The 12631-nt window shown below is 35.6% G+C and overlaps 1 protein-coding gene across 1 annotated transcript; it reads left to right on the forward strand.

The window, feature by feature from the left end:
- Positions 1-2303: 2303 nt before the first annotated feature.
- LOC120320377 (olfactory receptor 14C36-like) lies at positions 2304-5693 on the forward strand. The gene is made up of 2 exons (XM_039370015.1): positions 2304-2418; positions 3815-5693. The coding sequence occupies exon 2, from the start codon at positions 3831-3833 to the stop codon at positions 4752-4754; it is 924 nt and encodes a 307-aa protein (XP_039225949.1). The 5' UTR covers positions 2304-2418; positions 3815-3830; the 3' UTR covers positions 4755-5693.
- The last annotated feature ends 6938 nt before the right edge of the window (positions 5694-12631 follow it).

Consider the following 12631-nt stretch of genomic DNA (forward strand, 5'->3'; position numbering starts at 1 on the left):
CAACAACTTTAAAAATCCTAGAACAAAGGGGAATTACTGAGGATTGAAAAACAGCTGATGTGGTTCCTATCTTCAAAACGGGGAGGGATCAGACCCAGAAAATTACAGACCAATCAGCCTAACATCAATACCTAGGAAGATCCTGGAAATGATAATTAAAAAACAGATCTCTGAACATCTAGAAGCAAATAAAGTTATAACTAGTAGCCAGCACAGGTTTGTTAAAAAAAGATGATGCCAAACCAATCTTATTTCATTTTTTTGACAAAGTGATTAAATTAGTAGACCAGTGAAATGCTGTGGACATAATATACTTATACTTCAACAAGGCATAATATACTTATACTTCAACAAGGCACCACAATCTACTTTTTGATAAACTAGAAAAATGGACAGCATCAGCACCAGATGAATTTGTAACTGGCTGACAAATGGTGCTCAATGAGTAGTCCTTAATGGTACAACATCTACATGGATGTAAGTAAGTAGTGGAATACCATAGGGTTCTATCTTAGGCCCAATACTCTTCAATATCTTCATAAATAATTTAAGTGAGGAAGTAGAAGGGAAATTCATCAAATGATACTAAGCTGGCAGGAATAGCCAACAGCCCAGAAGACAAGCTCAGGATTCAAAAAGATCTTGACAGACTTGAACAAAATAAAATTTAAAGTGGAGAAAAGCAAGAAAACCTTAGGAAAAACCAAAGGTAAAACCAATGATTAGGTCAAACCTGATTCAAAAATAGTAATTGTGAGAGGGACCTTGGAGTCCTAATGGATGATAACTTACATATAAGTGTATGGTAGCAGCCAAATCTATTTAAACAGAGGCATAAAATAAAAATCATGTGATGTATTAATACCACTTTATAAAGCCTTAGTAAGGCCACACTTGGAATATTGTATTCAGTTTTACTCACCACATTACAAAAAAGATATTGAGACTTTGGAAAAAGTGCAAAGAAGAGCAACTAAGATGATTAAAGGCCTGGAGACTAAAACATATGAAGAAAGGTTGCAGGATTTGGGTTTGGCCCAATGGTGGGATTCAGCAGTTTCGCACCACTTTGGCAGAACTGGTAGCTATTTTTTTGTTGCCCAGGCCCAGAATGGAGTTCTGGAAGCGGCATCCACACAAAAAACCGGTTGTTCACATATTTGAATCCCATCACTGGTTTGCCCAGTCTAGAGAAAAGGACTAGGGGTTCCTAGTATTCCAGTATTTAAGAGGCTGTCACAAAAGGGAGGAATTTGACTTATTTTCCAAAGCACCAGAAGGCAGGACAAGAAACAATGGAAAGAAAATAATCAAGGAGAGAAGTAACTTGGAATTAAAGAGAAACTTCTTAACAGTGAGGACAATTAACCACTGGAACAGCTTGCCTTTAGAAATTGTAGGTGCTTCAACAGTGGAAGTTTTTAAGAAGAGACTGGATAGTTACTTGTCTGAAATGATATAGGGTCTCCTGCCTGAGCACCTGCAAAAATCCCTTCTAGTTCTATTCTGATTGAAATGTATACGTGTGAGAGAGAAAGAGAGACGTTACATCACCTAGAAGCACTTTCATGATCATTCTTCCCACTGAGATAGGAATCTCTCTAAAATACAGCTGGAAACAACTCCTATTCAGCAAAATGTTTGTCAATCTTGGATTTTTAAGCTAATATGCAGAAAATGAGCTGACAAGGGATTTTTAGGGATTACTTATATCACAAAGAACTCAGAACAATTCTGCATATTACTGTCCTTTAAGAATTCAAAATATCTCATTTTCTAAGGATAGCTGTACAATATGCCGCATGAATAGCAACAAAATTATCCTGAGTATTAAGTAATAATAATTGAATCTCCCACCCCATAAAACCAAAATAAATGATAGAAGGAACTGACAGTCCTCCTTCCTTTCAAGGTCAGTAAAATGAGAACCCAGATTCTTGAGGAAAATATGCTGACTCTGGAAACCACTCAGAGAGTGGTAAATTCTAAGTTTAAGTGCTGTTGCAATCCTTAATCTAAAATTAAAAGATTATGAAATTGAGAGAGTTTAGATTTTCACTGCTTAAAAAGTGATAAAATCAGATTTAGTGCTCATAGCTTTTTCATGACTGAACATGCAGTTTAGTCTTCTCCCCGTCTCCCGCCCCTCTCTTCCATTATAATAATAAAGACACTTGGGTAATTTCTTAAGAAGGTTTGTTGCCTTTGTTTAGTTTTTTTTTAAAGAATCCATCCCAGTAGATTATTTATACTGAACTGAACTGTTTTTTTTTTAAAAAAAAATCCTTGGAGAAATGGAAAGGAAAAAATAGATAAAATCTCATGAAAATATAGCGCAACAAAAATTTTACTAGTGGCTTTGGAAAGAGAACAAGAAAACAATAAAGAAATCTTCATGAATAAACATAGATAGAGATGGTAAGTCATTGATTTCTATTTATTTTGAATTATATACTACTTATCACTTTCTTCCTTTAAATATTCATAAGTCTTCCCTTTCCTTTGAAATTAAAATTCCAACAAAGTACAGATTACAATTTAAGAGTTAGCTATTTATGGAGAAATCATTCTTCAGGAACTTTTATTTAAAGTGAGAGATGGAAATAAACAACACTAGAACTTAAAACATCCTAAATTAATCAAATAGAACAAACAGTACCTTTTCCATCAGTTTTCCCTCCACCTGCTGCTTTAGGTATTATACAGACATTCTTCATTTTTTCAGGCTAATGGCTGAGATTTTGTTAGTAGGAGTAAGAATTACCATGGTTTCATGTAATTTAATTTCAATTATTTTCCTTTAATCTAATATGTTTTCTTTTTCATTTTATATGTATCCTTAAAACCTAGAGCTGTGTCAATGTTTAAATAGACTCTTCAAAAACATTTTCATTCACTTTATAAACAAGATGACCATATACAGTTCTTAATTCAAATTAAGTTATTAAATAGAGTTGGAGGTTCTCATCAGAAACCATTTTCACAATCTTCCTTTTATGTAGAGCTGGTAAAGATGAAAAGGTCGTTCAAAGGTTTAAAAAAATATAACCAATGCCATAGTTCAAATCTATCAATTCATATAAGGTCATTTATATCTAAAAAAAGAAACCTTAAAACTTAAAATGATGCTTAAAAAGTAACAAAAACTTTCTCTCTGTTCACAGGTGCCTAAATAAATAAATAAATATAGCTAATCTTAACCCAACACAAATAAAATATTTAGAATAAAAGAAAGAGGTTTAATAGAGATGGTAATTCTGAGTCAGGATAAATTTACAAAATTCAGATACAGAATTCTAGAGCTAATCCTGTGAAATCTCTAAACCTGTTCTATCTAAAGTTGTGTGTTATAGTACATTAAATTCATTTCAACTCATAATGGTAGTGTATTGTACCTGCCTTAACTGTGCCAGTTAAAGTTGAAGAAACTTAGAGAAAGAAAAAGAGCAAACTCAATTATCACATTGACATGCTTGAAAATACTTCAAATTCCAGCAGCTTTTATCTGACTTGAGAAAAGTACTATTCTTGTTTTAGGCTCCTATTTCTGATAAAGTTAGTGTAAACGAACAAATACATTCAAATATCTCTAAACCCAAGTCCTAAGAATTGACAGTGGTTAAATATCTTTAAGAGTAATCATCCTAATTTTAAGAAAAAAAATTCATTATATTCAGGATGTTTTAATACATTTTTAGAATCAGGTTTTAATATGATCTTCACTAAAAGTTGATCCATCCATCATTCTACAACTCACTCCAACTATACTGAATAGGAATATTTTAACAATTCTTTTTTCCCCCTTTTCTTCTAGGGTGTATTGTTTAAGAATGGTTAATGATACTTCTGAGTTTCTTCTCTGGGAATTCTCAGAGATTTGGGAGCTACAGATTATGCATGTGGCTTTGCTATTAATATTCTATTTAATGACAGTGACATGGAATCTTCTCATCATCTCTGCTGTTGTTTTTGACCACCATCTTCACATCCCCATGTACTTCTTCCTAATGAATTTAGCCATGCAAGACATTGGTTCAGTGTCAGTCATTATTCCTAAAACTCTTTTTAATTTTCTTACAAATATAAGAAGTATTTCTCATTCTGGATGTGTTGCCCAAGTCATGTTTTTGTTGTTTTTCCTGAGCTGTGATATTTCTCTCCTTACTGTCATGGCCTATGATCGATACATTGCCATTTGTAACCCTTTACATTACGAAATGATAATGAACAGGAAGGCTTGTACCAAGATGATTGCTGGTGTATTGACTGCCAGCCTTCTCAATGCTTCATTACACACCACCGTCACTTTTATGATTCCTTTCTGCTCTAATAGTATAAACCAGTTTTTCTGTGAAGTTCCATATTTACTTAAGATTGCCTGTTCTGATTTATATTTATCTGAAATTGGATTTCAAATTTTCAGTGCTATGTTAGCCACTGGTTGTTTTGTTTTTGTCATTGTGAGTTATGTGCATGTCTTCTCGGCAGTTCTGAGAATTCCTTCTGTTCAAGGAAGGAAAAAAGCCTTTTCTACTTGCTTACCACATCTGGTTGTTTTCTTCATATTTTTGTTTACTACTTGCCTTGCTTACCTCAAACCTACAACTGACAGTGTATCACATCCAAACTTTATAATAACATTAATGTATTCCATTATTCCATCTATGTTGAATCCATTAATCTACAGCCTGAGAAATAAAGACATCAAAGTTGCTCTTTTGAGAATTTTTGGTCAGAATTTATTATTTTTTTAAGGAGAATGAGCTGTGCATCTTCTTATTTTCAAAAAGGAAAAGTAAGACAGCTGAAATAAGATAAATATTTTCACAACAATTTCCCACTTTTCAATACATTACATAAAGAGCAAAGGTATTATTGTTATTGTTATTTTATGACATTTGTCATCTTTGTTAAGATTGAAGTTGTGATGCACTGAGCTACCTCTGACTCTTGATGGCTATAAGGATATACATGTTTAATTTTCTTGCCAACATTTCATGATATAGCTGAGAGAAATTTGCTGCAAGGATACCCAACTAAGTCTGATTGGACCAATGGTCATTTTTTTCAAGCCCTTTGACTTAACCACTACTAGACGATAATGATGATCTGTTATAATACATAGATTAAGGTCTGTTTCTTTTGCCTGATGCCAAAGTGTCAAAGATAATTCTCACAACAGAAGTTCAGTGAAAGACAGCTAACATATATTAAATTAGAATCAATTAGTATGAAATATTGGATGAAATGGAACTTTATATATTTCCAATATGGATACAGTAAGAAAATTTGTAAATAATATATGTATTAGGAATAAGTATTGAATAAATGTATTCGAAAGTAAATAATCCTGTTTGTTTTAGGAAAAAAATATTGTAAATTCTATTTTAAAAAATCCATATCTGCAATGTTTAAAATGCACATGAATATTGATGTGGAGTTTCTAATAAATCTTAAATGAGAAACTTAATACACATGAGCTGTTTACCATCCCTCTTTAATGAGGTTTCCATTTTTTGTACTTTAAAATGTTTATTCATTTAAATGCTTCTTCAGTCATCAAAGTAATTCAAAGTAGCTTATATAGTAAAGTGAAGGCAATCCTTAAAAAAATAAAATTGTACAATGTATATGTCTATATATTATCTGTTATAAAGAAATAGGTTTATGAATCAAGGTATGTCCCACTTTTTAAAGCATCAAATAAACACAAATAATCCATTCTTTATGCGAAAAATTCATCTTCTATTAAAAGTCTCTGATTAAAAAAGGGAGAAGGAGCAAAACTGACTTGAACATGATCTAAGTAGTTTACTTTTCTACAGTATTCATTATTACATTTCTTATTCTTCAAGAAAATATGGTTAAGATAAATATGGAGTGTTGGAGGTTTGAACTATTCCATGTTATTAATAGGAATAACACAGTAAACTAATCCAACTGATCTTCTGCTGATCTTCATTAGGTTTTAAATCATATTTGGTGATTGGGAATCAATTTAATATTCTGAGTAAATTTGATATAGATACTGTAATGAGAATTTGGAAACAACTTACAACCAAAATTTCAAATATTAGCTGGGAGTTCAATCCTAATGGGAGTTTAGGTTGACTCAGCCTTCTGTCCTTCTAAGAATAGAATAGAAAAATAGAATAAAAACTTTATTGTCACTTTAAATGTAAATCAGCATATGTTAAAATGAAATTTCATTGCATTCAGCTCTCAAAAAAAACCTATTATGCATATAGCCACTTACAAACACATATATGACACAGAAAAACATCACTTTCTAGTTCGAATGTATACATATACATGGTGAAAAAAAAATCCTGACTTCCGGTCCTGCGCAGCAACACAGCAGTCAAGGGGTTCAGGATTCCATGTCCTTCAGCTGAGTTTCTTCCTGTTAGGGGACCCTAAATGAGCCAGAAGCTGCCCCAAAGAGGCAGCAAAGAAGGAAGGAAGTCTCAGGGACCACGGAGAGATGGCAGTCAACCCGATCAGTCCAGGAGAAGCCTTACAGAAACCAACAGGAGAAAGGCTAGTGCTAGTCTAAGTTCAGAGTCTAGCCCAAGCTGCAAGCAACTGAAATCAAAAGCACTATTTTAAGCTGATTGTAAACTGTGCATTTGAATCTGGGTAAGAACATCGATTTTCTCTATCCTACTTATCAACTTTCCTGAAGAAAAAAAATCCTAAGAAGCAAAAAAACTCCGAAAGTGAAGGAGGGGGATTTTTGCCCCACTCTTTTATTAACAGAAGCGATGAATTAAACCTTTTATGGACAAAAACATATTGAAATGAAATGACTATAAAACCTAAATTTGGATAAGTTTGAAATTACTGAATGGTTAAGATTCTCATTTTAAAGGCAATTTGTTCATTTTGAAAATTTGAAAAATAAACCAGTGCTGACCTCTAGTGGTGGATAATGGCTATGGCAGCTATGGCTTTCATGCAGGACTTGGCAAAATATGGAAAAAACTAATTTCTACTTGTGACTTTCAAAGCTCTAACAATAGAGAACAGCTGTGATAAAAAAGGAAAACAATCTGGGCTGCACACAAAGTGAGACTTACAAACTTTAGGGAAAAAAAAAAACCTTTTTTGAACTTTCTGGATTACAAGTATCTATTTAACTCTGACCCCAAAGCTATTTGTAGAGAAAATAAAATTTGGATTCTTGGTCATCATGGAAAATCAGAGATTTATAGAAAGAACTTATCAAGAAAAAAATAAATACTTTTCATGAGGAGACATATGATATGTTGCAACTAATTCAAATAACAATGATTTCAAACCATAAAGAAATCAAAAATAACTTTGAAAATATAAACCAATTCATCTCCAATTTAACTTTACAACAAAAAATTCCAGGAAACATCAACAGAGAAGAAACAGATAAAACAGACAACTGAATACAAATTTGAGGATAGAGACTTAAAGATGAAACCTAAGAAGTATGATTTAACCCAAGTGGAATTTTTTTTTACAAAAAATACTGGAATTGGAAAAGGCAACTTATACTTTAACAGTACAAAACAAATTTGAGGATAAAAAAAAAGATTGGATAAAATGGACTGCAGAGATGCCAGGAAAAACACTAGAATGATAAGAGAAGCAGGGGAAAAAAGAAAAAAAAACATTTTCAACAAAAATGAATGGGCAAATGCCTCTCATAAAGATATTGTACTTGGCTTACCTTTTATATCTACAGTAACACTTACAAGAATATGGAAAGATTCTTTGATTCAGCAGATTAAGAAAGATACTGGGCAAAAGAAAAAAGCTAAAGTGAAAATAAAAAAATAGACGATGGGACCTGTTCGAATATGGTTAAAGAAATAGAAAAATTTTGGATATGAATGTGATTTTAAGAAGGAAGAGCTCCTCAAGTAACATAGTACTTCCTTTTTATTATTTCTTTTTATCTTATTTCTTGATATGAGTAATATAAAAAAGTTGGAATGGCTTATATAAAGGAAATATTTTAGATATTTAAAAGTGATTGACTTTAAGAATTACAATGGATTAAAAATGCTTTAAATAAGAGTTAAAAGACTAGTGGACTAGATTTATTAAATGGAATATTTAAAGATTAAATATATTATATATATATATATATATATATATATATATATATATATATATATATATATATATATATATTATGGTAAAAAAGAACAAATTTTTTTTTGGAAATAAATATGTATTAGCTTATAGGAAATAGGTATTTTAAGTAGCATACTATCTTTTTATTTTTTTATTCTTATTCTTTTTTCTTTTTTTAGTCTTATTTATTCCTTAAGAAAGGTAAAAATATTGGGTTGGCTTATATGAGAAAAAATAGACTTAAATATTTAAATGTAATTAACTTTGAGAAAATCTTAACCAGTAAGAATGTTTTGAACATTGTGGGAAAAACAAACATAAACAAGAACTATAAATAGGATCTATGATGAGACAACCAGAATGACTAGATAGAAGAAGAATATTATATCGATGTGATAATTATCTGTAGAAATATTAAAAAAAACTTTTATACTCAATTGTCATTCACTAAAATAATAAGAATTGTATTAACTTAAGGTTGGTAAAGGAGAACATTATGGGAAAAAGAGGAAATCAAGTAATTATGTGGATTATAGATTATAGAAATCAACTATTAGTGAATGTTTCTTAAATGTAAACCCAGACAACACACTGTTTACCAAATATTAAAGTGATTATGTTAAAAAAAATAATCAAACATATTTAAAAAAAGAAAAAGAAAAAAAGAATTCTGCAAATTTACAAGACAGATGGCGTAAGGAAAAAAGTTGTTACAGAATCTAGTAGTTCTGCCATAAATACTTTCAAACCTCCTCCCAGAAGGTAGCAACAGAAACAGACCATAAAGTGGGTATGTGGAGTGTCTAACAATGTTTCGAGCTCTAGCAATGCTTTAAGTTCCAAGGTTATGGCAATATACATATAATGCTTACATTGTAAACCATCCAAAGAGCACCGCAAAGCACTATGGGGTGATAAATAAGCCTAAATGCTGCATTATGTTGTTGGTGATAGCCTGAAAATGCACACAATATATTACTTCTAGTAATGAAAGTCAAGGAACACAGTAGAAAGAAATGGTTGATGATTAAATATAAAGAATAATAAACCAATGGCAACACAAACAGCACCCAAATTTTGAATTAACAGTGAAAATATTGAAGTGGTGGACAGTTGACTTTAAAAGGTGGATCAATAGTATAGGTAGGAAAAACGAGGTTTCTACTCAAATCTTTTTGTCGTTCCCAAGTCTTTGGGGGGCTGGAGGACAATCTTAGACTTAAAAAGGTCTAAATTACTATCTGATGTATAGGAAGTTCAAGATGCAGGCACTACAGTCAATCTTGGCCAGCATCAGACAAGGGGAGGCATATTTGCATATCCCTATTCTTCCCTGACATCGCAAATTCCTCAGGTTTAGTTATGCCCACCAGCACTACCAGTACAGGGCCTTACCATTTGGCCTCTCTTCAGTACCTAGAGTGTTCACAAAGGTACTGGCAGTACTGGCCACCCACCTGAGACAATCTCTAATCAGGGTTCAATGTTATCTGGACAATATATTAATACAGTCCTCCTCCTTCCAGAGCGCCCGGTCAGACCTCGCTCTTGCTATCAAAACATTTCAGGAGCACGGGTTTTCTGTCAATTTCCAGAAAAGACATGACATGAACAATTGTACGGTCTATCTATCACAGGACCAGTGGGACTCCATTCAGGCCCTCGTGCATCGGATCTGAAGAGACAGGGTGGTCACATTAGCCTTGTTATCGCAGCTCCTGGGGAAGATGGTATCCTGCATACAGATTGTTCCATGGGCACGTCTTCATGCCTGGGAACTGCAGTGGCTTCTTCTTCCATTTCAGAGGCTACACATCAGTGCTTCCAACCAGAAGGTCCAAGTTCTGCAGCCGGTATTGAACTCCCTTCCCCAGCACTGTCACAAGGCACAGAATTCAGAGAATGAGCCAGAATCACCCTCACCATGGACGCCAGCCTATTCGGCTGGGGTGCACATCTCCAGTCGCATTGGGCTCAGGGTCGGTGGTCCCAGGAGGATTTGAAAAACAATATAAACTGGCTGGAACTCAGGGCCATACATCTGGATCTACAGCATTTCAGCAGCATAGTAGCGGGTCAGCATGTCCTGCTTCTTACGACAACATTGCTGCCAAGGCCCACATCAATAGACAGGGGGGACAAGGTCCAGGCCTCTCATGCAGGACACTCAGTTATTGGGGTCTTGGGTGGAATTGAATCTTGCTTCCATCAGGGCGGAGCACATATTCAGAGTGACCAATCAACAGGTGGACTCATTGAGCATGTAGACCATGCCAAATGGCGACTGGACCTAGAAGTGTTCAGGGAGATCGTGGACAGGTTTGGTTCCCCAACCAACTCCCAACTCCCAAGATTCTTTTCCAGGTTCCCATCTCCGACAGCAGAAGGGACAGATGCCCTCCGCAGCCCCGGCCCAGGGAACTGCTTTATGCCTTTCCTCCCTTACCACTTCTTCCAGCCACGATCCGGAAGACACTACACGAACGGGCAGAGATCCTCCTGGTTGCACCACATTGGCCGAGATGTCTGTGGTTCACCGACCTGATGGAGCTCTCCGCCTCCCCTCCATGGAGGATCCCAACAGGTCGTATTTCCCTCACTCAGGGGGAACTACAGCACCTGGACCCGCAGTGACTCCAGCTAACCATTTGGCACTTCAGAGGTGGGCCTTGAGCCGAGATTCATATTCATATTAGCCATGATTCAACAATCCAGGTGCCTCTTGACGAATAGAATATATGATGCCACATGGAGGAGCTTCTGCACTTGGTGCTCAGGTCATAAGGTTGAACTCTCGGCTATCTCTGTGCCAATTGTATTGGAATTTCTGATGGATGGGTTGGACAAAGGGCTATCCCTGAACACCATCCATAGACAGGTTGCAGCTCTTGCTATGGTAATCACATGTGGCAATGCCGTTCCCCTGGCACATCACCCTATGGTTCATTCCTTCTTAAAAGGAGCAACCAACACCAAGCCACTGATGGTACACCGATACCCCTTGTGGGACCTTCACCAGGTCTTACAGGCACTCGTTTCATCGCCCTTCAAGCCTATTGCCACATGTTCGCTTAAGCTGTTATCTATGAAAGTGGCATTCCTCGTTGCAATCACGTCGGCCAGGTGAATTTCGGAACTGGCCGCTCTTTCCGTTAGAGAGGACCTGTGTGTCTTCCATGCAGACAGGATGACTCTCAGACTAGACCTTTCCTTTGTGCCCAAGGTAAATTCCTTGTATCATAGGTCTCAGGAGATGATTTTACCAGATTTCTCTCTGATTCCATCCAATGACATTGAGAAGCAGTGGAACACACTTGACGTTCGCAGGGCCCTGCAATGTTATATAAAATGAACTGCAGCCTTCCGCAGGTCCGGGGCACTATTTGTGTCCTTTCAACCTTTATCCATGGGTCAGACAATAGGGAGATGGATTAGGGCTTGCATCACCCTAGCATACCAAACTCAATCACTGACAGTTCCTAGGCATATCACGGCCCATTCCACCCGGGGCACTGCTACTTCGGCTGCTTGGGTGAACCAGACATCTATAGAGGATATTTGCAGGGCAGTGACATGGTCCCCGCCGTCATCCTTTGTCGGTCACTATAAGAGTGACAAATATGCATCTTCCGATGCCTCCTTTGGTCGCAAAGTATTGCAACATGCACTGTCATCTAGCAGGACCCAGGCCCAGACTGATTCCCCCCCTTAGGGACACAGGGCTTTGGTATGTCCCATTTGTGGATTCTCCATCCAATCATGCTGGAGAAGGGGCGTTGTCTTATCTGAATGCCTTTTCTCAGCATGATGATGGAGAATTCACTCCCTCCCATTAGGGTCAGTTGGCCCTGGTTCCGATATTAGGAAAGCACACGCATTAGACTAACGTCTGTGTATCGCCTTAGTCTAAACTGGGGTGCAAATGGCACAGCAGAGGTGTATCTACACTTTAGACTTAGTCTTATTGGAGCAGGAAGATTAAGACAACCCATTTGTGGGTTCTCCATTATCATGCTGAGAAAAGGATTCAGGTAAGACAACGCCCCTTATATAGTAAAAAGTTTGTCAACCATTTATCTTCAGGACAATACAGGAAATTTGTTTGAAGAGGACTGAGAAATATTTTTAGGGATTACATAAACAGCAGTGAACTCAGAAAAATCCGTACATCATCATTCTCTGACATTATTTTAAAAAGAACCAATAGCACTTTATTTTTAAGTACATTTGTAAAATATCCTGCACAAATAGCAACAGAAGTCCTCTGAGTTGAAACATTTCAGATTTCCATAACATGAAAATTGACAGTGCTACATTTGATGTTTATTTAGTCTGATATAACCTTTCCCATTATTGAGCTGCAAATTGCTTTCCTCTCATCCCAATTAAAACAATACCAATTCCAGGGAAATAATCTAAGGAGAATATATGCCTTTTTATCCTCCCAATGGAGATAGTTTTGTAAAAAAAATCTCTGGAGAAATGTGTTTGGATGAAATATCAGCAGTGGTTGTACAGT

The sequence above is a fragment of the Crotalus tigris genome, unplaced genomic scaffold (assembly GCF_016545835.1).
Source record: "Crotalus tigris isolate CLP2741 ecotype Arizona unplaced genomic scaffold, ASM1654583v1 scf7180000021329.891317, whole genome shotgun sequence".
In the NCBI taxonomy this organism is placed as follows: Eukaryota; Metazoa; Chordata; class Lepidosauria; order Squamata; family Viperidae; genus Crotalus; species Crotalus tigris.

Bases quoted from the DNA above. Each gene is read 5' to 3' on its own strand.
- LOC120320377 (XM_039370015.1), top strand. From the start codon at position 3,831: ATGGTTAATGATACTTCTGAGTTTCTTCTCTGGGAATTCTCAGAGATT.